The 27,994-nt window shown below is 45.6% G+C and overlaps 2 protein-coding genes and 1 long non-coding RNA gene across 8 annotated transcripts in view; all 3 read right to left on the minus strand.

Moving 5' to 3' along the window:
- Window positions 1-27,994, minus strand: part of LOC120990673 (zinc finger protein 585A-like) — a 1,368,789-nt gene that overhangs the window by 909,441 nt on the left and 431,354 nt on the right. The window lies entirely within an intron of this gene.
- Window positions 905-27,992, minus strand: LOC120991259. 6 transcript variants are annotated; one of them, XR_005776595.1, is made up of 4 exons: window positions 27,944-27,992; window positions 2,202-2,205; window positions 1,283-1,403; window positions 905-968 (listed from the first exon to the last, which is right to left on the minus strand). It is a non-coding gene; the product is annotated as an uncharacterized LOC120991259 (long non-coding RNA). The 6 variants fall into 6 exon arrangements; XR_005776596.1 differs by lacking the exon at window positions 2,202-2,205 and adding an exon at window positions 18,809-18,811 and having other exon boundaries at window positions 27,944-27,991; XR_005776597.1 differs by lacking the exons at window positions 2,202-2,205; window positions 27,944-27,992 and adding exons at window positions 1,661-1,662; window positions 1,783-1,800 and having other exon boundaries at window positions 1,283-1,407.
- On the minus strand, window positions 21,353-26,395 carry LOC120991243 (gastrula zinc finger protein XlCGF71.1-like). Its single transcript, XM_040420107.1, has 2 exons — window positions 26,324-26,395; window positions 21,353-22,246 (listed from the first exon to the last, which is right to left on the minus strand). Exons 1-2 carry the CDS (start codon window positions 26,382-26,384, stop codon window positions 21,477-21,479), a joined length of 831 nt encoding a protein of 276 aa, XP_040276041.1. The 5' UTR covers window positions 26,385-26,395; the 3' UTR covers window positions 21,353-21,476.

The following is a 27,994-nucleotide window of genomic DNA, read 5'->3' on the forward strand; positions in this document are numbered from 1 at the left end:
TGGATGGACGGAGGGCTTTTTTCGGCCTTATGTACTAAGTTACTATGTTACTATGGCAGAGCGATGACAACAGGTCAGTAACTGAGACGCCGTAATCAGCAGCGAGTGCCAGCTGTAGTACAGAGGTGACTGCAGCAGCTGAGAACAGTGCTGTTTAACCCCTTAGATCCTGTGGTCAGTAGAGACCGCTGCATGTAAGAGGTTTAAAAAGGAATGGGGCTCCCTCTCTCCCCCAACTGTAAAAAAAAAAAAAAAGGAGTAAATATATATATATATAAAGGATCACGTTACTTATCCTGTGAGGTGAACTTTGTAAAAAAAAAAAAAAAACAATGATGGATTTGCTGTTTCTGTCACCTCCCCTCCCAAAATGGTATAAAAAGTACATATACACGTGTATACACTGCACATGACGGCTCTTACCTTGTGATATAAGAGGCTGGTGCTCCTCCATTACATGTCACTGCACACACATGTATACACTGCACATGACGGCTCTTACCCTGTGATATAAGAGGCTGGTGCTCCTCCATTACATGTCACTGCACACACGTGTATACACTGCACATGACGGCTCTTACCTTGTGATATAAGAGGCTGGTGCTCCTCCATCATGGCCTCCTTGTACAGATCCTTGTGGCCTTCTATATACTCCCACTCCTCCATGGAGAAATAGACAGTGACGTCCTCACACCTTATAGGAACCTGACAACACAATGACACCGTCATCACCCAGACCCCTCCAGTGCTGTTACTGGAGAATTTCCCAGCATTCCCAGCAGTGTCACCTCTCCAGTCAGCAGCTCCATCATCTTGTGGGTGAGTTCTAGGATCTTCTGCTCATGTATCAGGGGGTGAGGGGGAGGCTCGGTGATGGGGTGAGGGGTCCTGCTCTGCCCTCCTGACTCCTGGAGATGGATGATGGGAGTCACACAGTCCCCCGATGTCTTCTTCACTATTGTGTACTCCTGTGGATGGAGAGTGATACTTAGGGAATAAACCCTTCAGGGGCCATGTGCTCTCCTCCGGCCCTCTCCTCCTGGTACAACGTGCCTACTTACCTTCTCATGGCTCCTACAACATGACTATTGGTCACTGGTCACATGACACATCACTCACCATACTGGGGGCTGATCTTCAGGTTCTCCGTCACTTGGAAGGTCTGGAGGCCGTTCTCCAGGACCCTGGACTCTTCCTATCACTTCCTATGATGGATTCTCCTTCCCGATGTCTGACTTGTTACAGAATACAATAAAGAGGAGAGAAATCTAGAAAAGTTTACCTCTCCGCTCAGCAGGGAGATGATCTCCAAGGTGAGGTCTAATATTCTTCTGCTGATCTCCTTCCTGTCCATCCTTGGTGGCTCATTCAGGAGAAGGGTCGTATTGCTGGTTTTCTTCATCCTCCCTCCAAAAAAAGAATAAAGGTTAATCAGTGAGTCCCATGTCCCCGATAATGAGGCCGAGAAAAAGTACAACTCATCCCGCAAAACTCAGACCCTCATAAAGCTGCACTGACGGGAAAACCCTGAGCTCCGGGTGTATCTAAGCTCCTGGCAGTGCAGTGTGTATCTAAGCTCATGGCAGTGAAAACCTCATTCACACTAAGCAGATTCTCTCATCCAGCATGAAATGATGACAACCCCCACTATCCCCACTACTCCTCCCCCCATCATACTAAGCTGAGGAGCAGAGAAGGATTCCTTGTGTGTAATGGAGGAGAATCTCCAGAGGTGACATGTCTGAGCTCTCCACCACACTGTCTCCTCACAGCTCATCTTACCTGCAGGCTGGAGGAATGGCTGATACCAGAGAGAACAAGAGCCCTGACTACCGACCAGGACCTGCCCAGTATCTGCTGCACTGCCAGAGCTGAAGGACCTGCGGTGACGTCACCGTCATGTGATCAGTGTAGGGGCGGGGCTCAGCAGTGGAGAGGAGAAGAGGTGGTGAAGGACCTGGGGTGATGTCACCACGATTTGCCCAATACAAGAGGCGGGTCTCAAGAATGGATAGGATAGGAATAGGCGAAGGACCTATGAAAATATCACAGTCATGTGATTAGTGTAAGGGGCGGGGCTCAGCTTTGGACAGAAGTGGTGGTGAAAGACATGGAATGATGTCACTGTGATGTGATGGGGGGGGGCTCATTCGCTGCTGGATGAGAGAATCTGCTCCGTGTGAATGAGGTTTTCAGCCGACAATTCTCATCCGTCATTTTATACAGAAATGTCCAGTATTCTCCTGGCTCCTCCTCCCCTCAAAGGCCCTATAGTTACCATGGAGACCGGGCGCGCATATCGCTTATGGGTCTCGTAGATTGTTACGACCCAGGAGGACGCTTTAAGGCCCCATTCACACGTCCGCAATGTCGTTCCGAATTTTGCGGAACGGAATTGTGGACCCATTCATTTCTATAGGGCCGCACGATGTGCGACCCGGCTCCGGAACTGCAGAGCCGCACTTCCGGGTTCTCATTTCCGTGCCTAAAAATTTCAATTGCGGACAAGAATAGGCATATTCTATTAGTGCCGGCGATGTGCGGTCTGCAAAATGCTGAACGCACATTGCTGGTGTCCGTGGTTTTTTCGGATCCGTGGATCCGCAAAACACAGTACGGACGTGTGAATGGAGCCTTAGGGGATAACTCCCATCATCCATTCTCACCTCCTCGTGATGCCTATTATATGGCGGATATGAAATGTGATGTAAGAGGTGATGCAGGAATTGATAATGATGACTTATCCTCAGGTCATTATCACATCGGTGGGGGTCCGAGTCCCAAGGCTGTTTCAGGGGCTGCTGTGAGCTCCCGCTATCTCTCCCAAGCACAGCGCCACACATCGTATAGTGGCCGTGCTTGGTATTGGTATTGGGGCTGAGCTGCAAGTAGACGATATGACCGATGTACGGACAGTGAAACAGCTGATCGCCAATCTGATATTGATTACCAGATAACCCTTCTAAATCCACAGGAAATAAGAAACCGCAATTAAGAAAAAAAAAAAAACACATCAAGGCTGTATAGAATTATCCCCTGATTATGTGGGAGGATTCCCTGGCCAACTGGGAGTAGCATGAACAACAGGTGTCCGAGATTTGGGAAGCAATTAAGGAATGGATAAAAATGGAGGCAGAGCAGGCAGACACTCAACCACTGAGGAAGGGAGAGTGAATCTACCCGTGACGCCTATGGTGAAACAAGTGATGTACCTGCATTGAAAAGCCTCCGATAATACTGTATGGCCATACAGAAGAAAATTTCTACAGTAAAGGATTAACTATTCTTATCGTCGAAAGCTGCACCAAAGGAAATTGCGGAACAGAGTGGCAACTCCTGCGATCTCTGGAACTCCCGCGAAATTTAAACCAGCTTGCTGTATGGAGCGACTGAATAAGCTGGCAAATATTTAAAGCTCCATTGAAGCAATAGGGAGACAACAGACGCTAGACGGTAAGCCAAATATCGATTTAAAGTTTTCTTCGATTCAAAGCTCATATCGACCTTAAAAGGATATGCTATAAGAGACTTTTCACATTAACCCTAAAATGTTCTTTAATTATATAAATGTTAAAAAGTATAAATCTGAAGGTGTTGGACCTTTAAAGAGTAATGAGGGGGCAGTCGCAGAGAGCGACGAGGAGAAAGCAAAGCTGTTAAATATTTTTTTCTCCAATGTATTCACTGAGAAAAATAAACTGTCAGATAAAATGCTGAATGTAAAAATAAATTCCCCATTAAAAGTGTCCTGTCTGACCCAGGAAGAAGTACATCAGCGGCTTAAAAATATTAAAATAGACAAATTGCCAGGACCGGATGGCATACACCCCCGTATTCTAAGGGAATTAAGTAATGTCATAGCCAGACCCTCATTTCTGATATTTGCAGACTCTATACTGACAGGGAATGTCCCACAGGATTGGCGCATGGCAAATGTGGTGCCAATATTCAAAAAAGGTCCAAAAACAGAGCCTGGAAACTATAGACCGGTAAGTTTAACATCTGTCGTGGGTAAACTGTTTGAAGGTTTTCTAAGAGATGCTATCTTGGGGTACCTCAATGAAAATAAGCCGACTGTCTGAAAACAACGGAAAAACGAATAAATGCAAATACAATTTCATAACCCGTTACAACTCGGCACACCACAAAATTAGGGAAATACTAAACTGCCACTGGTTTATCCTACAGAGGGACAGCCAACGACACCTAACCTTTCGTAGAGCAAGGTCACTAAAAGAGATGGTGGTGTCACGGTGGACGTGCACTCAGTATAAACAATAACACACCAACCAGGCTCTGGACGAGAGACAGGGGAAGGGTCACCTCCTAGTAAATCCCTGACCTCTTTCCCTGCACTGCTCAGCCCACAGGCAGACCTTAAAGGTAGGTGTTCTGTGTCCTCCAGCCTGGACTGACCAAACCCTGAACTCCCTGAGATGGTGAAGTGGGGAGAAAGGAGCAGCCTGCTCGCACAGAACCTGGATGGGCTAGATGACACAAACAACCAAACTAGAAATGCCACTTATCTCTGAGAGCAGGAACTGACAGCCAACCTTCTCTCCAAGCTTCCCAGACCAAATGATCAGTATAATCCGCTCAGAGCACTTAGCTGGAGGCCATTTAAACTAATGACTCCACCCAGTGCACCTGATGAGAGGCGGATCCAGCACGACACAAAAACAAATACTAAACTCGTGCTGCTATCCTGGCCGACCTCCGCACATCGTCAGAGTGGGGTATGACAGTACCCCCCCTTCTACGGGTGACCTCCGGACACCCTGGACCAACCTTATCCGGATGGGACCTATGAAAGGCCCTCACCAGTCGGCTGGCGTTGACATCTGACGCCGGAACCCACATCCTCTCCTCAGGACCGTATCCCCTCCAGTGCACCAGGTACTGGAGGGAACCCCGAAGAGCTCTCGAGTCGAGAATCCTGGAGATCTCGAACTCCAAGTTTCCCTCGACTAGAACAAGAGGAGGAGGCAATGGCGATGGTACCACCGGTTTAACATATTTTTTTAGTAAAGACCTGTGGAAGACATCATGGATCCTCCAAGTCTACGGAAGATCCAGCCGAAACGCCACAGGATTGATCACCGCAGAAATTTTATACGGACCAACAAATCTTGGACCCAGTTTCCAAGATGGCACTCTCAACTTGATATTCTTAGTGGACAACCACACCAGATCACCCACACACAGGTCCGGACCAGTCACACGTCTCCTGTCAGCCATTCGTTTATACCTCTCACCCATCCTCTCCAAATTCCCTTAAATCCTCCGCCAGATAGAGGACAAGGCAGAAGAGAATCTCTCCTCCTCTGGCATCCCGGAGGAACCAGACCCAGAAAAGGTACCAAACTGAGGATGGAAACCGTATGCGCCAAAAAATGGCGACTTACCCGTGGACTCCTGCCTACGGTTATTCAATGCAAATTCTGCTAAGGAAAAGAATGAGGACCAGTCCTCCTGATTCTCAGCCACAAAGCACCTCAAGTAGGTCTCCAGGTTTTGATTGGTACACTCCGTCTGACCATTCGACTGTGGATGAAAAGCCGGCGAGAAAGAAAGTTGAATACCAAGCCGAGAGCAGAACGCTTTCCAAAACCTGGAGACAAACTGCGTGCCCCTATCAGAGACCACATCCGAAGGAATACCGTGCAATTTCACAATATTATCCACAAAAATCTGCGCAAGAGTCTTAGCGTTAGGCAGACTCGTTAGTGGTATAAAGTGAGCCATCTTAGTGAAACGGTCGACTACCACCAAAATCACTGTTCTCCCGGAGGAACTCGGCAGGTCCGTAATAAAGTCCATGGACAAATGCGTCCAAGGACGAGATGGAATAGACAATGGAAGAAGTGAACCAGGCGGTCGAGTATGAGCAACCTTTGACCGAGCGCAGGTTTCACAAGCTGTGACGTAATTCTCAATGCTCTTACGTAACCCTGGCCACCAGAACCTCCGGGACACCAGATCACAGGTGGACTTACCACCAGGATGTCCAGCGAGAACAGTATCGTGATGTTCCTTTAACACCTTGTATCGTAGGCCCTCAGGAACAAACAACCTCCCTGGGGGACACGAACCAGGAGCCTCCTCCTGAGCTCCCAACACCTCCATCTCCAATTCAGGGTACAGAGCGGAGACCACCACCCCATCCGCCAAAATCGGATCCCCTCCCCCAGGGAAGCTGCGAGACAAGGCATCTGCCTTGGCGTTCTTGACCCCTGGGCGAAAGGTAACCACGAAATTGAACCTGGTAAAAAACAATGACCATCTGGCCTGTCTAGGGTTCAGACGCTTGGCAGATTGCAGGTAAGCCAAATTCTTATGGTCTGTATACACAGTAACGGGGTGAGACGCCCCCTCTAACCAGTGACGCCATTCCTCAAAGGCCAACTTGATAGCCAACAACTCCCTATCTCCAACATCATTATTCCTCTCGGCGACCGAGAGCTTCCTGGAGAAGAAGGCACACGGGACCCACTTGCCAGGAGAATGACCCTGCGAAAGCACCGCCCCAACCCCCACCTCTGATGCATCAACCTCCACCACGAATGGCTGAGATACATCCGGCTGCACCAGAATGGGAGCAGACGCAAAACGCTCCTTAATAGCCGAAAAGGCCTGCAATGCCTCATCCGACCAGACAGAGACATCAGCGCCCTTCTTGGTCATATCAGTAAGAGGTTTGACTAGAGTGGAATAATTCGAAATAAATTTTCTATAATAATTAGTAAACCCCAAAAATCGCATCAAAGCTTTCTGATTCTCTGGTCGGTCCCACTCCAGAACCGCCCGGACCTTTTCGGGGTCCATACGAAAACCGGAATCAGAAAGCATGTATCCCAAGAATGGAAGCTCTTGCACCGCAAACAAACATTTCTCCAATTTGGCATACAACTTATTCTCCCGAAGGATCATCAAAACCTGTCTCACATGATCCTGATGGGTCTTCAGATCAGGAGAATAAATTAAGATGTCATCTAGGTAAACTACTACGAACCTCCCCACCAAGTGATGAAAAATATCATTGACGAACCGCTGAAATACCGCTGGCGCATTCGTCAACCCAAAAGGCATTCCCAGGTTCTCAAAATGACCCTCGTGCGTATTGAAGGCCGTTTTCCACTCATCCCCCTCCTTGATCCTGATCAGATTGTATGCTCCTCTCAAATCCAACTTGGAGAACACCTTGGCTCCAACAATCTGATCAAAAAGATCAGAGATCAAAGGCAGGGGATATGGATCCCGGACTGTAATACGGTTCAACTCCCGGAAATCCAAACACGGTCTCAGTGATCCATCTTTCTTCTTCACGAAGAACAAACCTACAGCCACTGGAGACTTAGATGGTCTAATATGACCCTTTGCCAAACTCTCGGCGACATACTTTCGCATGACCTCTCTCTCGGGTTGAGAGAGGTTGTAAAGCCGAGACTTAGGCAACTTAGCCCCCGGAATGAGATTCACAGGACAATCATAGTCACGATGAGGGAACAATTCCTGAGCCCCACCCTCCGAAAAGACATCCGAAAAATCCGAAAGATACTGAGGCAAGGCCGAAATGGACACTTCAGAAATAGATGTGACAAGACAATTATCCGAACAAAACTTGCTCCAACCAATGATTTGTCTCGCTTGCCAGTCAATAATTGGGTTATGTCTAGACAACCATGGCAACCCCAAAACTATTGGAGCTGGCAAATCCTTCATAACAAAACAAGAAATAATCTCAGCATGTGACTCACCCACCCTTAAATGAATCCCATGAACAATGTGAGTAAGGCTCCTTTGAGAAAGAGGGGAAGAATCAATTGCAAAAACACGAATCTCGTTCTCTAACGTGCAAGTACTTAGTCCCAGGCCCTGAAGAAACAGAAAGTCAATTAAATTTACCCCAGCACCACAATCAAGAAAAACATCAACAAACACATTTCTAGACTCTAGCGCCACCATAGCTGAAAGGAGAAAACGAGAACTGCAGGGAACTTGCATACCCGTCTGCTCCACCACACCATTCATACTACCAAGTGTGAGGGGAGGTTTTTTTTTTCTCTTTTTTCTTTATCTCTTCCCCCTGTGGTTTAACATAAGGACAAGAAAAAATAAAATGACCCCTCTTCCCACAATAGAAACATAGATTGTGCACTTTTCGAAAGTCTCTACTATCCGAATGGCAAGATATCTGACCTAACTGCATGGGTCCCTCCCCTACCCCAGAGTAACAAGCAATATCACCCTGGTCAGCTGGTGAAATAAAACCACATGCGGGAGGAATCCCCTGCACGGAGGGACCCTTACACCTCTCTCTGATATGTCTATCCAAACGTATAGCCAAAGACATTGCGTTCTCCAAAGTATCTGAGTATTCATGAAAAGCCAGGGCATCTTTTAACCTTTCAGATAACCCCTGACAAAACTGACTACGTAACGCGGGGTCGTTCCACCCCGACTCAGTAGCCCATCTCCTAAACTCTGTGCAGTAAACCTCAGCAGTATGTTTACCCTGTAGTAAGTTACGTAATTTTGATTCTGCCATCGAAACTCGATCTGGGTCATCATAAATCAATCCCAGGGCTTTAAAAAATTCCTCCACCGACCGGAGGGCCAGAGAACCGGGCGGCAGAGAAAAAGCCCAGGATTGCGCGTCCCCTTTAAAGGGGCTGTCTCTGTGAACGTCACTGTTAAAGGGGCGGCCACTGTTAAAAGGGAGGCCACTGTTAAAGTCACTGTTAAAGGGGCTGTCTCTGTGAAAGTCACTGTTAAAGTCACTGTTAAAGGGGCGGTCACTGTTAAAGTGGTGGTCACTGTGAAAGTCACTGTTAAAGGGGCTGTCTCTGTGAACGTCACTGTTAAAGGGGCTGTCTCTGTGAACGTCACTGTTAAAGGGGCGGTCACTGTTAAAGCGGCGGTCACTGTGAAATTCACTGTTAAAGGGGTGGTCACTGTGAAAGGGGCGTCCACTGTTAAAGTCACTGTGAAAGGGGCGGCCACTGTTAAAGTCACTGTTAAAGGGGCGGTCACTGTGAAAGTCACTGTTAAAGGGGCGGTCACTGTTAAAGTGGTGGTCACTGTGAAAGTCACTGTTAAAGGGGCTGTCTCTGTGAACGTCACTGTTAAAGGGGCGGTCACTGTTAAAGCGGCGGTCACTGTGAAATTCACTGTTAAAGGGGTGGTCACTGTGAAAGGGGCGGCCACTGTTAAATTCACTGTTAAAGGGGCGGTCACTGTGAAAGTCACTGTTAAAGGGGTGGCCACTGTTAAAGGGGCGGCCACTGTTAAAGTCACTGTTAAAGGGGCGGCCACTGTGAAAGTCACTGTTAAAGGGGCAGTCACTGTGAAAGTCACTGTTAAAGGGGTGGCCACTGTTAAAGGGGCGGCCACTGTTAAAGTCACTGTTAAAGGGGCGGCCACTGTGAAAGTCACTGTTAAAGGGGTGGCCACTGTTAAAGGGGCGGTCACTGTGAAAGTCACAGTTAAAGGGGCGGTCACTGTGAAAGTCACAGTTAAAGGGACGGTCACTGTGAAAGTCACAGTTAAAAGGGCGGTCACTGTGAAAGTCACAGTTAAAGGGGCGGTCACTGTGAAAGTCACTGTCAAAGGGGCGGCCACTGTGAAAGTCACTGTTAAAGGGGCGGCCACTATTAAAGGGGCGGTCACTGTGAAAGTCACAGTTAAAGGGGCGGTCACTGTGAAAGTCACAGTTAAAGGGGCGGTCACTGTGAAAGTCACAGTTAAAGGGACGGTCACTGTGAAAGTCACAGTTAAAAGGGCGGTCACTGTGAAAGTCACAGTTAAAGGGGCGGTCACTGTGAAAGTCACTGTCAAAGGGGCGGCCACTGTGAAAGTCACTGTTAAAGGGGCGGCCACTATTAAAGGGGCGGTCACTGTGAAAGTCACAGTTAAAGGGGCGGTCACTGTGAAAGTCACAGTTAAAGGGACGGTCACTGTGAAAGTCACAGTTAAAGGGGCGGTCACTGTGAAAGTCACAGTAAAAGGGGCGGTCACTGTGAAAGTCACTGTTAAAGGGGCGGTCACTGTGAAATTCACTGTTAAAGGGGCGGTCACTGTGAAATTCACTGTTAAAGGGGCGGCCACTGTGAAAGTCACTGTTAAAGGGGCGGACACTGTTAAAGGGGCGGTCACTGTGAAAGTCACAAAGGGGCGGTCACTGTGAAAGTCACATTTAAAGGGGCGGTCACTGTGAAAGTCACTGTTAACGGCGCGGTCACTGTGAAATTCACTGTTAAAGGGGTGGTCACTGTGAAAGGGGGGGCCACTGTTAAAGGGACGGCCACTGTAAAAGTCACTGTTAAAGGGGCGGCCATTGTAAAAGTCACTGTTAATGGGGCGGTCACGGTTAAAGGGGCGGTCACTGTGAAAGTCACTGTTAAAGGGGCGGTCACTGTGAAAGTCACTGTTAACGGCGCGGTCACTGTGAAATTCACTGTTAAAGGGGTGGTCACTGTGAAAGGGGGGGCCACTGTTAAAGGGACGGCCACTGTAAAAGTCACTGTTAAAGGGGCGGCCATTGTAAAAGTCACTGTTAATGGGGCGGTCACGGTTAAAGGGGCGGTCACTGTGAAAGTCACTGTTAAAGGGGCGGTCACTGTGAAAGTCACTGTTAAAGGGGCGGCCACTGTGAAAGGGGGGGGCCACTGTTAAAGGGGCGGCCATTGTGAAAGTCACGGTTAAAGGGGCGGTCACTATGAAAGTCACTGTGAAAGAGGGAGTCACTGTGAAAGTCACTTTTAAAGGGGCAGGTACTGTGGAGGTCTCTGTTAAAGGGGTGGGCACTGTGCAATTCACTGCTAAAGGGGCCGGCACTGTGAAGGTCACTGCTAAAGGGGCAGGCACTGCTAAAGGGGCGGGCACTGTGAAGGTAATTGTTAAAGGGGCGGGCACTGTGGAAGTCAATGTTAAAGGGGCGGCCACTGTGGAGGTCAATGTTAAAGGAGCGGGCACTGTGGAGGTCATTGTTAAAGGGGCGGGTACTGTAGAGGTCACTGTTATGGGGGAAACTGTCGATATCTTTTAACGACACATGGAAACATAAAATGAAATAGATGAAATATACCCGTGCGAAGCCGGGTCCTTCTGCTAGTGTATATATATATAGATATATATATATATTTACTCCTATATTTATTTTTGACTGGAAAACTTATGTCATGGTGGGGAGTAAGGGAAACTTCCCACCGTACAATGAGGAGCAGACGGAAAAGCAACTAGGCCTGAGGCTGGGATAAGGGAGGAGGTCACCTCCTCCCGCTTCCCTAACCCTCGCCCTAACTCCTACCCATATGAGAGGTCCTGGATGGTAGGACAGCTCATACCCAGGAACCTAGGACCCTGAGTCGCCCTGATAATCCCTCAGATATAAAAAAAAAAAGGGCTGAGACGACCTGTTCATCCCAGACATGGATGAACAGGAGTCTCCACCGGCCTAGCTGCAAGGAAGGGAAAGGCAGTGAACCGCTACAGGATCAGCAGGTAAGAGCCCAGAACAACATGCACTTACTTGCCACTGCAACGACGACAACTGGACCCCATGCAACAGTACTGGAACCTGTTCACCTCACAGCACAAAACACGGAATCCAGCAAACCAGAAACTGCCTGGCCCCCAATGCGGACACCCCCTTCCGGAGGACACACAGATAGTCAGGGGAATGTCTAGCAAACATGCTGGACAACAAACACCACCAGACATGCAACAACAACCAGACATAACACCTACCCATATAAATAACACCACACATAAAATAGGGTAGTGAAGGGAAGGAGACACCGGGATGACATTGGAGAGACATTGATGTTCCACAAGGTGGCCCTCAAGCACTGCCACTGGGCAGCTGGAATAAGCCGTTCAGGAGCACAGCTCCAGCACCAACAAAGGCTGGAGGACAACTTACTCCAGCCTAAAGGCCCCAGGCAATATAAACCTAGTGGCCACACTCAGCCACATGGTTTACCCCTCCAGCATCAGACAGGGAAGGAACTAGGATATAAGGGGCAGTGCAAACACATGCAGAATAAATGAGACATTGCCCCTAGAAACAGCATGCACGACAAACGTGTCACGGCGCACAGCAACAAGATCGTGACACTTCCACCCCTCAAAGCCCTCCCAATCTGAAAAGGGGAAACTAAGTGGAATACCCAAAGAAAGGGGGGGGGGGGGGAGAAAAAAAACAAAAACAGAATCAGCGCAATCAAGGCTCCCAAAACTGCCACCAGCACGCCCGAATCACCGACTAGGAAACAGGCAGCCAGCCAACAAACAGCTCGGAGAGACCGCACTGAATGCTGCGTCCACCTCAGACACAGTTCACACCAGGTCGCTGCCAGCAAGCACCCCCAACCAGCAAACACCAAAGCCAGAACAAGAAATGCAGCCAGCCACCACAACATAAGTGACAGAACCACTGAGACAAAGACATGGACGAGGGGAGGTACCAACACAGAAGCAGTTTGCACAACCGGCAACACCGTCACAGAAAACCACACCGTTAACGGTAATTCCCCTTTCAATCTCCCTCCGGAGGACAAGCATGCATGCCAGAAAACGGCAGGCAAAACATGCCGACACCCTCTACTGAAGGTCTAGACAAAGAGAGGCCTTTGTGGAACATACTGTCATAGTGGCGAATGGGGGAAACTCCCCACGGTACAATGAGGAGCAGACGGAAAAGCAACTAGGCCTGAGGCTTGGATAAGGGAGCAGGTCACCTCCTATTGCTTCCCTAACCCTCGTCCTAACTCCTACCCATATGAGCGGACCTGGATGGTAGGACGGCTCATACCCAGGAACCTAGGACCCTGAGTTGCCCTGATAATCCCTCAAATAGAGAAAGGGCTGAGATGACCTGTTCATCCCAGACACGGATGAACAAGAGTCTCCACCGGCCTAGCTGCAAGGAAGGGAAAGGCAGTTAAACCACTGGATCGGCAGGTAAGAGCCCAGAACAACACCCACTCACCTGCCACTGCAATGACAACGACTGGACCCCATGCAACAGTACTGGAACCCGTTCACCTCACAGGACACAACAGCACAAAACAACAACACGGAATCCAGCAAACCAGAAACTGCCTGGACCCCCATGGGGACAGGCCGCATGGCGGCCTAAGGCAGAGCTGCTTACTGCCTTGTGGTTCCCCCTCCAGGGAACCCTAACACCCCCTTTCGGAGGACACACAGATAGTCAGGGGAACGTCTAGCAAACATGCTGGACAACAAACACCACCAGACATGTAACAACAACCAGACAACACATTGGAGAGACATTAATGTTCGAAAAGGTGGCCCTTAAGCACTGGGCAGATGGAATAAGCTGTTCAAGAGCACAGCTCCAGCACCAACAAAGGTTGGAGGACAACTAACTCCAGCCTAAAGGCCCCAGGCAATATAAACCTAGTGGCCACACCCAGCCAGGTAGTTAACCCCTCCAACACCAGACAGGGAAGGAACTAGGATATAAGGGGCAGTGCAAACATATGCAGAGTAAACGACACATTGCCCCTGGCAACAGTAACAAGATCGTGACACAGCCATGACAATGGCTTATGTGAATAACATTTATATAGTTGCCCCTCGAGTAGGACTCTGAAAATGCGGTATAACAATCGCCATCATGTAGATTGTACTTAACATTCGACTGATGTGAGCTATCCCTCTTGTTGTTTAATAGGTACTATTTTACTTGTTCTCTTTCTTTTCTCTGTCTTTATGTATAACATGTAAATTAATACCATGTCAATATCGCATACCGAATTGTTTTCTGCAACAGAAAATGGTATTTCAATAAAAAACTATGTTTAAAAAAAAAAAACACCCCCGGGACCAAAACTAATAGCGTAGCTACAGAAATTATTTGATCCAGAGAGCACATACATGAAGCAACACAGAGAAACATCCCAAAAATTTTTTTTTTTTTTTTTTTATAGTAACATAGTACATAAGGCCGAAAAAAGACATTTGTCCATCCAGTTCGGCCTGTTATCCTGCAAGTTGATCCAGAGGAAGGCAAAAAACCCTGTGAGGTAGAAGCCAATTTTCTCCACTTTAGGGGAATAAAAAATTTCTTCCCGACTCCAATCAGAATAACTCCCTGGATCAACGACCCCTCTCTAGTAGCTATAGCCTGTAATATTATTACGCTCTAGAAACACATCCAGGCCCCTCTTGAATTCCTTTATTGTACTCACCATCACCACCTCCTCAGGCAGAGAGTTCCATAGTCTCACTGCTCTTACCGTAAAGAATCCTCTTCTATGTTTGTGTACAAACCTTCTTTCCTCCAGACGCAGAGGATGTCCCCTCGTCACAGTCACAGTCCTGGGGATAAATAGATGATGGGAGAGATCTCTGTACTGACCCCTGATATATTTATACATAGTAATTAGATCTCCCCTCAGTCGTCTTTTTTCTAAAGTGAATAACCCTAATTTTGATAATCTTTCAGGGTACTGTAGTTGCCCCATTCCAGTTATTACTTTAGTTGCACTCCTCTGAACCCTCTCTAGCTCTGCTATGTCTGCCTTGTTTACAGGAGCCCAGAACTGTACACAGTACTCCATGTGTGGTCTGACTAGCGATTTGTAAAGTGGTAGGACTATGTTCATATCACGGGAATCTATGCCCCTTTTGATGCAACCCATTATCTTGTTGGCCTTGGCAGCAGCTGCCTGACACTGGTTTTTGCTGTTTAGTTTGCTGTTTATTAAAATTCCTAGATCCTTTTCCATGTCAGTGTTACCGAGTGTTTTACCATTTAGTATGTACGGGTGACTTGCATTTTTCCTTCCCATGTGCATAACCTTACATTTATCAGTGTTAAACCTCATCTGCCACTTATCTGCCCAAGCCTCCAATCTATCCAGATCCCTCTGTAGTAGTATACTGTCCTCTGTAGTATCTATACAGTATACTGTCCTCTGTAGTATATATACAGTATGCCGTCCTCTGTAGTATATATACAGTATACTGTCCTCTTCAGTGTAAATTACTTTACACAGTTTAGTGTCATCTGCGAAAATTGATACTTTACTATGCAAGCCTTCTACAAGATCATTAATAAATATATTGAAGAGAATAGGGCCCAATACTGACCCCTGAGGTACCCCACTAGTGACAGTGACCCAATCTGAATGTGTACCGTTAATAACCACCCTCTGTTTTCTATCACTCAGCCAGTTACTTACCCACATACAGATGTTTTCTCCCAGTCCGAGCATTCTCATTTTATATACTAACCTTTTATGCGGTACAGTGTCAAATGCTTTGGAGAAGTCCAGATATACGACATCCATTGATTCGCCGCTGTCAAGTCTAGAACTTACCTCCTCATAGAAACTGATTAAATTAGTTTGACATGACCGATCCCTCACGAAGCCATGCTGATATGGCGTTATTTGCTTATTTCCGTTGAGATGCTCTAATATAGCATCTCTCAGAAAACCTTCAAACAGTTTACCCACAACAGATGTTAAACTTACCGGCCTATAGTTTCCAGGCTCTGTTTTTGGCCCCTTTTTGAATATTGGCACCACATATGCCACGCGCCAATCCTGTGGGACATTCCCTGTCAGTATAGAGTCTGCAAATATCAGAAATAAGGGTCTGGCTATGACATTACTTAATTCCTTTAGGATACGGGGGTGTATGCCATCCGGTCCTGGCGATTTGTCTATTTTAATCTTTTTAAGATGCCGCTGTACTTCTTCCTGGGTCAGACAGGACACTTTTAATGGGGAATTTATTTTTGCATTCTGCATGTCATCTGACAATTTATTTTCCTCAGTGAATACATTGGAGAAAAAAATATTTAACGGCTTTGCTTTCTCCTCGTCGCTCTCTGCGACTGCCCCCTCATTACTCTTTAAAGGGCCAACACCTTCAGCTTTATACTTTTTAACATTTATATAATTGAAGAACATTTTAGGGTTGGTTTTACTCTCTTTGGCAATTAATCTCTCGGTCTCTAGTTTGGCCGCTTTTATTTGTTTTTTACATGTTCTATTTTTTTCCTTATAGTTTTTCAGTGCTTCCGTGCAACCCTCCTGTTTTAGTGTTTTATATGCTTTCTTTTTGTCATTTATTGCTTTCTTTACAGTTCTATTTATCCACATTGGTTTCTTTTTGTTCCTTAACCTTTTATTACCATACGGTATGTACCTCTGACAATGAGTTTGACAAATGAAACTCCTTTATTGTTATTGTTGATCAAAGAGAAAAATAGTGCAGTCTATGACAATTTACTAATACACTCAATGGATCGTTACAGAGAACCTCAGGGAACGCAGAGTGTCCTTAATCTGAATTCTCCCTTGAACACAGTTTCAGGTGGAAACACATGGAGCAATCTGAAGCAATGGATAATCACCAGGATTTCACTTCAAGGCAATAATACAAAAACCTTATCTTCATGATAAAACAGAAAAGTTGATTTATTCTCATTTTAGGCATTTATTATATATATGAGATGTTGGTCCCACCTCTTGAGACCTACAATTGACCTCTTCCCACTGGCCACCATATCCAAGCTGCAAGATCTGGTTGGGTTTACAGATACAGCTGAATTCCCTGCCCTACTGTTTGTGTAACACCCGTACAAAAAAATAAGAAATAAGACAAAAAAAACCCCACAAAACTGTAGTACAGTGAGCTTGGCTGTATCTAAACCAGGTCACCTCTCTACAGTTATATCTCAGGCAGATATCTAAACAATTTCAGGTGTGGTCTGATTAGACCCATTATCTTCCCAGAAGAGAGCATAAAGTGATCCCCCCTGCTGCTATAGAAAAGGTTCTAAGAGGCTACTTTTGGGCAGTGTACCTCTTGGTGAGAGATCGCTAACTAAGAGACATGCCTCTGTGATGCACTCAAATACATTTTGCCCAGTTGTCAGACCTTGAGAGGGGGCACATCAATGGACTAAAAGAAGCAGGATAGTCATTTTGACAAATTGTCCACCATCTAGGCTGTTCTGAACTAGCTGTTAGGAGGTGTTGGGAGCAGCGGTTACACAAGGGCACAAACACTTGGCAAACAGGCTCCGGAAAGCCCAAACTGACCACCAGTACAGAGGATCATTTGATTGACTGACATGCACGAGCAGCTCAAGTTTCGTTGTCTACCATCAAGACAAAGGGGGCCCCGTCATTTGCATTTCTCAGCAGAATAATGCTTGCCTACACACATCAAGGGTTTCCTAGGAATGTCTCCACACAGATTACAACACTTCATTGGCTGCCCGGTCTCCAGATTTTTTGCCCATCGAGCATTTATGAAATCATCTTGGATGCCAGCTTCACCAACCTACAAGTGTGCTGGATCTACAGGCCCAGCTGTAACATCAGAGGACAAATGTGCCACAGAATACCATACAGAACCTGTATGCCTCTATGCCCAACTGTATCTCATCTTAAGTCTAGGCTAGAGGGGGCCTAACAGGGTCCTAGAGGCACCTTTTATTTGTCCAGCCTCCCCAAAAAAAAGTATCCGTTTTAAAACTGTGATCACTCACATATATCATCATTCCATTCTACAACTCTTTCTTGGTGCATCATTTTTTTGGTCAATGAGTGTACAAAATACTAATAATTCACCAGTATGTCTCCATTTATGTTCTGCAGGTAATAAAGCAGGAGGCAGGATACGTATGTAACACATATATGAGCATCACTTGGTCACTGAATTCATGTTCCCATTATTCAGGGGTTAATTAACAGATGTGACATCACAAGCGATTCCCACCACCGATATATATCCCTCAGCTCCAGTATCTACAGTAGATAGGCTTACCATTAAACCGCAGGAATGTACCTATTATCCCAGATCACATGGTCAGATAAATCAGTGATGTAGTCATCATGCCACTAATATCACTGTCTCCGCACAGGAGGGTTAGTCTGTAGGAGCAATGAAAGTCACAGCACTAGGAGAAAGTATAATATGAGCCAAAAAGACAAATGTCTGTCAGTGACAATGGTGGCGATGTTGTGGACAAAATATAAGTGTTTATTTTATCTGTAAATACTCTTTGAATGAAGATGAAATATAAAATATAATATTAAATAAATATATGTCCACATACATCATAAAACTATTACATGGAGCGTCATTACTTTTCCCTATGTCACTCTGGATTCTCACTCAGTGTGGGTGGAGGTGTGAATACAGAGATAAGAAGCAAGGTTCATGGGGACAATTCATCTTCACTGCGCTGGAAGTAAACAAGGCTCTTCTTCTCTTCCTTGTAGCCACAATACTTTTCCTCTGTAGATCTTGGTCACACTTGACCTCAAAGAAATAGAATTTGGTTGTTTGGCAGATCCAGGATAAGTAATCCCAAAAGATAAATATTCGTACTGGCTTTTAGGCTGGAGCTACACAGTAACATGTTATGTGATATGAAAATCAAAATTTCAATAGGGCACAATATGACACACTATATGCCACGGCACAATACAAGTCACGTAGCTTGCAACTTGACGGCAACATTTTTGCAATTTGGCAGATTTTTGTCCGATTTGGCAAGCTGTCAAGACGTTGTGCTACTATTCTGAGATTTGCTGTTGCGGAACACACGTTACTATGTAGCCCCAGTTACTTACCTGTCTGTGAATAACTGGGGTTAACATTTCTTTTTGCTCTTATAGTATTTCCTATATTCCAAAAAAATAAGGTTTCTTCTGAGCTGATGAGTTATAGAATTTAGTGGTAGGTTGTGGTGGCTCACTAGCAAGTAGTTAAGGTATGGTGCTGCAAGCTCATATAGAGGGAATCACCCCACCCTCTCTTAAAAGGCAAATGTAGTAATAGGAAAATGAGCGAGCACTTATACACTTGGCAACCAGATTGACATATGCAGAAAATATTTATTAAATCCCCATAAAATACAAGTAATAAAATTTATAAGAACAATGTAGCCATAATAAACAACATTACAGTCACATATATTGTGGTAGATATGATCAATACTATATTGAATAAAAATATATTCGATAGAAATATTCGATAAATTGAATGGTAGAAAATTCAATGTTGAAATATTCGATAGAATATTCGATACCACTCAATAGTGTCGATAAATTCAATAATATATATCACACCAAAAAACTTCAAGTATATGCTGTTATTTGGGAAAGAGGGGGTATTATCTTCTAGCACTCTATCCCAATTTGGGAAACTGAATGTCACTGAAAATGTTGTAGGTGTATTCACTGGGAGCGCAATATGTTCATAAAGTGTCCACAGGAATCCTGATAATCCTTTTAAGGTCGATATGAGCTTTGAATTGAAGAAAACTTTAAATCGATATTTGACTTACCGTCTAGCGTCTGCTGTCTCCCTATTGCTTCAATGGAGCTTTAAATATTTGCCGGCTTATTCAGTCGCTCCATACAGCAAGCTGGTTTAAATTTCGCGGGAGTTCCAAAGATCGCGGGAGTTGTCACTCTGTTCCGCAATTTCCTTTGGTGCAGCTTTCGACGATAAGAATAGTTAATCCTTTACTGTAGAAATTTTCTTCTGTATGGCCATACAGTATTATCGGAGGCTTTTCAATGCAGGAACATCTATCGAATATTTCAACATTGAATTTTCTACCATTCAATTTATCGAATATTTCTATCGAATATATTTTTATTGAATATACACTGCTCAAAAAAATAAAGGGAACACAAAAATAACACATCCTAGATCTGAATTAATTAAATATTCTTCTGAAATACTTTGTTCTTTACATAGTTGAATGTGCTGACAACAAAATCACACAAAAATAAAAAAATGGAAATCAAATTTTTTAACCCATGGAGGTCTGGATTTGGAGTCACACTCAAAATTAAAGTGGAAAAACACACTACAGGCTGATCCAACTTTGATGTAATGTCCTTAAAACAAGTCAAAATGAGGCTCAGTAGTGTGTGTGGCCTCCACGTTGCCTGTATGACCTCCCTACAACGCCTGTGCATGCTCCTGATGAGGTGGCGGACGGTCTCCTGAGGGATCTCCTCCCAGACCTGGACTAAAGCATCTGCCAACTCCTGGACAGTCTGTGGTGCAACGTGACGTTGGTGGATAGAGCGAGACATGATGTCCCAGATGTGCTCAATTGGATTCAGGTCTGGGGAACGGGCGGGCCAGTCCATAGCATCAATGCCTTCGTCTTGCAGGAACTGCTGACACACTCCAGCCACATGAGGTCTAGCATTGTCTTGCATTAGGAGGAACCCAGGGCCAACCGCACCAGCATATGGTCTCACAAGGGGTCTGAGGATCTCATCTCGGTACCTAATGGCAGTCAGGCTACCTCTGGCGAGCACATGGAGGGCTGTGCAGCCCTCCAAAGAAATGCCACCCCACACCATTACTGACTCTGTCACGTCTGTCACATGTGCTCAGTGTGAACCTGCTTTCATCTGTGAAGAGCACAGGGCGCCAGTGGCGAATTTGCCAATCTTGGTGTTCTCTGGCAAATGCCAAACGTCCTGCACGGTGTTGGGCTGTAAGCACAACCCCCACCTGTGGACGTCGGGCCCTCATGGAGTCTGTTTCTGACCGTTTGAGCAGACACATGCACATTTGTGGCCTGCTGGAGGTCATTTTGCAGGGCTCTGGCAGTGCTCCTCCTGTTCCTCCTTGCACAAAGGCGGAGGTAGCGGTCCTGCTGCTGGGTTGTTGCCCTCCTACGGCCTCCTCCACGTCTCCTGATGTAGTGGCCTGTCTCCTGGTAGTGCCTCCATGCTCTGGACACTACGCTGACAGACACAGCAAACCTTCTTGCCACAGTTCGCATTGATGTGCCATCCTGGATAAGCTGCACTACCTGAGCCACTTGTGTGGGTTGTAGACTCCGTCTCATGCTACCACTAGAGTGAAAGCACCGCCAGCATTCAAAAGTGACCAAAACATCAGCCAGGAAGCATAGGAACTGAGAAGCGGTCTGTGGTCACCACCTGCAGAACCACTCCTTTATTCGGGGTGTCTTGCTAATTGCCTATAATTTCCACCTGTTGTCTATCCCATTTGCACAACAGCATGTGAAATTGATTGTCACACAGTGTTGCTTCCTAAGTGGACAGTTTGATTTCACATAAGTGTGATTGACTTGGAGTTACATTGTGTTGTTTAAGTGTTCCCTTTATTTTTTTGAGCAGTGTAGTATCGATCATATCTACCACAATATATGTGACTGTAATGTTGTTTATTATTGCTACATTGTTCTTATAAATTTTATTACTTGTATTTTATGGGGATTGTATAAATATTTTCTGCATATGTCAATCTGGTTGCCAAGTGTATGAGTGCTCGCTCATTTTCCTATTACTCGAGTTATAGAATTTGTTTTCCTTACAAAACATTTTCAATATACAAAACATCAAATGAGGGGTACACTGGCAGTATGTTGCCGTCAATCCTTGCTTTAAAACCAAATAAATACCTTTTGAAACTATATAACATCAAAATGGCTTCTCTCCTGTGTGACATCTCTGATGATACCTAAGTTTGGTTTTAGTAGTAAAACATTTCTCACATTCTGAGCAAGAAAATGGCTTCTCTCCTGTGTGACTTCTCACATGTTCAACAAGATGTGATTTTTTTGTAAAACATTTCCCACATTCTTGACATAAATATGGCTTCTCTCCTGTGTGAGTTCTCCAATGTTCAGCAAGATTTGATTTACCTGTAAAACATTTCCCACATTCTGAACAGGAATATGGTTTCTCTCCTGTGTGAATTCTCTCATGTCTAACAAGTTCTGATTTCCATGTAAAATATTTCCCACATTCTGAACATGAATATTGTTTTTCTCCTGTGTGATCTTTCTCATGTCTCACAAGTTTTGATTTCTCTATAAACCATTTACCACATTCTGAACAGGAGTAAGGCTTCTCTCCTGTGTGAATTCGCTCATGTCTAACAAGATTTGATTTCTTTGTGAAGTGCTTCCCACATTCTGCACAGCAGTATGGCTTTTCCCCTGTGAGAATTCTTCTGTGTGTAGAAAGTTTTGATCTTTTACTGAACTCTTTACCACACTGAAATCTTTTACCCCCTTGAGGTTTCTCATGTTTAGGGAGATTATAAGATACGTCTGTTCTGTGAAGTCCTGGAAGTACATTAAGGGTAATGAGAGTTTCTCCTGAAGAACGCTGCATGGTATCCTCATCTTCTGCTTTATAATTTAGCAAGTATATAACATTTCCATTACAATTTTTACTGGGATTTTCTGTGAAGATAAAAATTGGAATTGAAAAAACTAAGGAGTAGACAAACCTGTAACATTCCTATTAGTCTAAAAACTGATCCAGCGGGAACTACAGGTACCAGTCATCCACTTTGAATCCACTGTTGATTTTGGTTACAAAAAACTGATTCCTCTTGGTTGGTATTTATTATTTGATTTGTGTTGGCACACCTTTGGCGGGCTGCTTTACTAATATTATTTATATTTAAAGGTACTATAGGCACTTGCACTTTATATTAGTAGCTGCTAATTAACTTTCAGTGGAGTTTTGTGCTATTTATATTAACAATGTATCCAATTGGTTATTCCAACCTTGATTGTTCCCTGCTTAGGCTGTTGCTTCCATGTATGTCATACACCACCGCATATTATTATTTTAATTGGATGTTAATTGATTTTAATCATTGAATAAAGTTATATTATATTTACAATAAAGTGACACGTCAGATTTTGAAATCAGGGCTGCATCCTTGGGGTTCAAATAAGATTTGTCCTTAATGGGTTAACAGCACAATTTTGAGGTACAGGTCATTTATTGTTTAGGCTTTTTTCATTTTTGAGGGGGAAAAACAACTGAAATTCTTCATTTGTTTTTTTAAGTTTTTTTTTTTTACAGTAAGTACACCATATTCTTCTTTCTTCTTTTTCTTTCTCCCTTTGTCTATTTTGATATACTTGATTTGATATTTTATTATCAGTGTTTGATACCAATTGTCCCCTGATGAACCTTAATTATCATAAGGGGAAACGCGTTGGGACTTTGAACCAAGTATTGTGTATCAAATTAATGGGATTTTCAATCATGTATCGTGTATTAGATTTAAGTAGGAATGTCCCGATACCATTTTTTTAAGGCTGAGTACGAGTACCGATACTTTTATTTAAGTACTCACCGATACTAATTTTAACAATAAAATACACACACATGTATTTTCTGACCACTGACCAACCAAAAGACCCAAAAACAGAACTATAACATTCCAAGGAGACATTACACTGAATGGGCGCCACAAAGAGACGTTATACTGTATGGGGGCAGCCACAAGGAGACGTTATACTGTATGGGGGCAGCCACAAGGAGACGTTATACTGTATGGGGGCAGCCACAAGGAGACGTTATACTGTATGGGGGCAGCCACAAGGAGACGTTATACTGTATGGGGGCAGCCACAAGGAGACGTTACACTGTATGGGGGCAGCCACAAGGAGACGTTATACTGTATGGGGGCAGCCACAAGGAGACGTTATACTGTATGGGGGCAGCCACAAGGAGACGTTATACTGTATGGGGCAGCCACAAGGAGATGTTACACTGTATGGGGTAGCCACAAGGAGACGTTATACTGTATGGGGGCAGCCACAAGGAGACATTACACTGAATGGGCGCCACAAAGAGACGTTATACTGTATGGGGGCCACAAGGAGACAGTATACTGTATGGGGGCAGCCACAAGGAGACGTTATACTGTATGGGGGCAGCCACAAGGAGACGTTATACTGTATGGGGGCAGCCACAAGGAGACGTTATACTGTATGGGGGCAGCCACAAGGAGACGTTATACTGTATGGGGGCAGCCACAAGGAGATGTTATACTGTATGGGGGCAGCCACAAGGAGACGTTATACTGTATGGGGGCAGCCACAAGGAGACGTTATACTGTATGGGGCGGCCACAAGGAGACGTTACACTGTGTGGGGGCAGCCACAAGGAGACGTTACACTGTGTGGGGGCAGCCACAAGGAGACGTTATACTGTATGGGGGCAGCTACAAGGAGACATTATACTGTATGGGGCAGCCACAAGGAGATGTTACACTGTATGGGGGCAGCCACAAGGAGACGTTATACTGTATGGGGGCAGCCACAAGGAGACATTATACTGTATGGGGCAGCCACAAGGAGATGTTACACTGTATGGGGGCAGCCACGAGGAGATGTTACACTGTATGGGGGGCAGCCACAAGGAGACGTTACACTGTATGGGGGCAGCCACAAGGAGACGTTATACTGTATGGGGGCAGCCACAAGGAGACGTTATACTGTATGGGGGCAGCCACAAGGAGACGTTACACTGTATGGGGGCAGCCACAAGGAGACGTTATACTGTATGGGGGCAGCCACAAGGAGACGTTATACTGTATGGGGCAGCCACAAAGAGATGTTACACTGTATGGGATAGCCACAAGGAGACGTTATACTGTATGGGGGCAGCCACAAGGAGACATTACACTGAATGGGCGCCACAAAGAGACGTTATACTGTATGGGGGCCACAAGGAGACAGTATACTGTATGGGGGGCAGCCACAAGGAGACGTTATACTGTATGGGGGCAGCCACAAGGAGACGTTATACTGTATGGGGGCAGCTACAAGGAGACATTATACTGTATGGGGCAGCCACAAGGAGATGTTACACTGTATGGGGTAGCCACAAGGAGACGTTATACTGTATGGGGGGCAGCCACGAGGAGATGTTACACTGTATGGGGGCAGCCACAAGGAGTCGGCTCTCAAGTGAACCGAAGGTCAGGAGGGACTCGCTCCTGGCAAACACAGCTCTGCTGCAGTGAATGCAGTGGAGCAGACTGGGATGTAATTACAATGTATAGTTATTGCAGGGACTCAGAGAATCGTCTGAGAGTTTTAGTTAAAAGAATCGAATGAGTCAGAGACTGTGTCACCGAGTCCCTGCCAGGCTTCCTGCTCTGCTACATGCACCCTGTACACACACAGCTCCACTACATGCTATGCTAATAATGCCCCCCTTCCCCCGGACGGACTTACAGGAAGCCGCAGAGCAGGAAGCCTGGCAGGGACTCGGTGACACGGTCTGTGACTCATTCCATTCTTTTAACTAATAAACTCTCAGACGAGTCAGTGCTGGTTGCCTCTGATTGGTTGGAGGGCGGGGAGGGGCGGGGCTAGCCTCCACTGTAGGCTCCTATTACACTGCCTGCTGCTGCCTCTGAAGCTGTATCAGCTGTGCGAGGTGCAGGGGCCGCGGACGGACACAGACACATTTAGAAGCGGCGCACAGGTATCGGCAGTGGTATCGGGGACATTTGCACGAGTATATGTACTCGTGCAAATGTCCGGTATCGGTCCCGATACCGATACTGGTATCGGGACATCCCTAGATTTAAGTTAGGGCTATTTTAAGGACAGGTTAGCCAAGGTACGTGGACAGAGTACCCCTACCATCCAGGTGTATCTCTGGGCTGAGCAGATCTTTGTAGGGTTAAACAGGGACAGACATTAGGTATATAGACGTGTTGTCCTAAATGTGTTTCCCTATTTAGTGGCTGACTGTCCAGGTCATCATAGTTCCTTCTGTTGTTGCATTACGTATACATTAGTCCTATTTGGGACTTGTTTTATTGTTAAAGAACCTTGTATTAAAAGTTAAGTTTTAGATGGTTGCTTTCAGTGATAGTGTTTTTTGTCATAGCAACTATCCTTGAGATATATATTTTTTTAATTTATTTTTTTAGTACACCATATTAATTTTATTCTGCAGCACAAATTTGGAGATGTCATATATGTAGAATATTTTACATGTTTTTGTACTTTTGCACAATAAAACATTTTTATGGGAAAAATAGTAAGTCATTTTGGTGCTTTTGCATTCCAATGACCATAACTTTTTTCTTCCCATTGATGTACCTCTAGGTGGGTTTGATCTTTGGTCTGCTCTTATAAAGGGAGTTTAAAGAAATAACTGGCATGCTGTAAGGGGTGGGGCAACAAAGAAGGGAAGTCACATGATCCTCAGACAAGATGTCTTCCCACAGCGTTGAAAGGTTGAATCTTTTTGTCAAGTGACCGCCGCTCAAAAAGGGGAGTCACAGCTCAAAGTGAAAGGGGAGGGTAAATAGTAAGTAAGAATCAGAAGAACCTGATCAGAGATCGCCGTCAGCTGGATAAGGGGAACACTTCATGATGTGATGGGGACATCTCCAATAAAAAAGCAGCGCAGCAGCCGGTTATCAGATTCTCCTCCTGCCCTGAAGGCACCAAGGACAGAATCTGAAGTCACTTTCTTCATTCATGACTCCATACCTGTGGTGACATCTCCTGGAATGTCCTCCTCCACCTCACTCTTACACAAGGAATCACCCATCTTCCTCTCTTCTTCATCCTCTGCTTTAATATCAGTCAGATCTTCCCCCTGATTTGTCATCTGTAACAATTCAGTACAATACAGCAGACAGGTCGGAAATGTAACAGATCCACATAAGAGACCCCCACAATCTATGACCCCTCTATGACTGCAGGACCCCCTTTAAAGATGTGTATAGGGCTCAGCTCCATCTACCTGAGGATTCTTTGGGACCTTCTCCTCTGGACAGTCCTGGGAATACAGAAGACGGGGACATCTCTCTGGTGGATTTCTCCTCCTGGATCCATCTGTGGAGACACAAGCACACAGGGACTGAATACATGGCCTCCTGTAGATCTGTCTATAGATTAGAGACTTCTCTCAGCTCCTTCACTTCTAGGTTTAGTTATCAGGGGAAATAACAATATTCGGCTCCTATAAGAGACTGGTGTTCCTCCATTACATGTCACTGCACACACGAGTATACACTGAACATGACTGATCTTACCTTGTGATATAAGAGGCTGGTGTTCCTCCATCATGGCCTCCTTGTACAGATCCTTGTGTCCTTCTATATACTCCCACTCCTCCATGGAGAAATGGACAGTGACATCCTGACACCTTACAGGAACCTGACAAAACAATGACACCGTCATCACCCAGACCCCTCCAGTGCTGTTACTGGAGAATTTCCCAGCAGTGTCACCTCTCCAGTCAGCAGCTCCATCATCTTGTGGGTGAGATCTAGGATCTTCTGCTCATGTATCAGGGAGTGAGGGTGAGGCTCTGTGATGGGGTGAGAGGTCCTGCTCCACCCTCCTGACTCCTGGAGGTGGATGATGGGAGTCACACAGTCCCCCGATGTCTTCTTCACTATTGTGTACTCCTGTGGATGGAGAGATACACTTAGGAAATAAACCCTTCAGGGGCCATGTGCTCTCCTCCGGCCCTCTCCTCCTGGGTACAACGTGCCTACTTACCTTCTCATGGCTCCTACAACATGACTATTGGTCACTGGTCACATGATACATCACACATCATATTGGGGGCTGATCTTCAGGGTCTTTGTCACTAAGAAGGTCTGAAGGCCGTTCTACAGGACCCTGGACTCTTCTTATCACTTCCTACGATGGATTCTCCTTCCCGATGTCTGACTTGTTACAGAATACAATAAAGAGGAGAGAAATCTAGAAAAGTTTACCTCTCCGCTCAGCAGGGAGATGATCTCCAAGGTGAGGTCTAATATTCTTCTGCTGATCTCCTTCCTGTCCATCCTTGGTGATCATTCAGGAGAAGAGTCGTATTGCTGGTTTTCTTCATCCCCTCTCCAAAAAAAAGGAATAATGATTAATTAGTGAGTCAATGATCACTGATGGGAAAAACCCAGAGCTCCGTGTGTATCTAAGCTCCTGGTAGTGAAAACCTCATTCACACTGAGCAGATTCTATCATCCACTACTACTCCCCCCATCATACTAATCTGAGGAGCGGAGAAGGATTCCTTGTGTGTAATGGAGGAGAGTCTCCAGAGGTGACATGTCTGAGCTCTCCACCACACTGTCTCCTCACAGCTCATCTTACCTGCAGGCTGGAGGAATGGCTGATACCAGAGAGAACAAGAGCCCTGACTAC

Source organism: Bufo bufo, chromosome 2 (genome assembly GCF_905171765.1).
Source record: "Bufo bufo chromosome 2, aBufBuf1.1, whole genome shotgun sequence".
Taxonomy (NCBI): domain Eukaryota; kingdom Metazoa; phylum Chordata; class Amphibia; order Anura; family Bufonidae; genus Bufo; species Bufo bufo.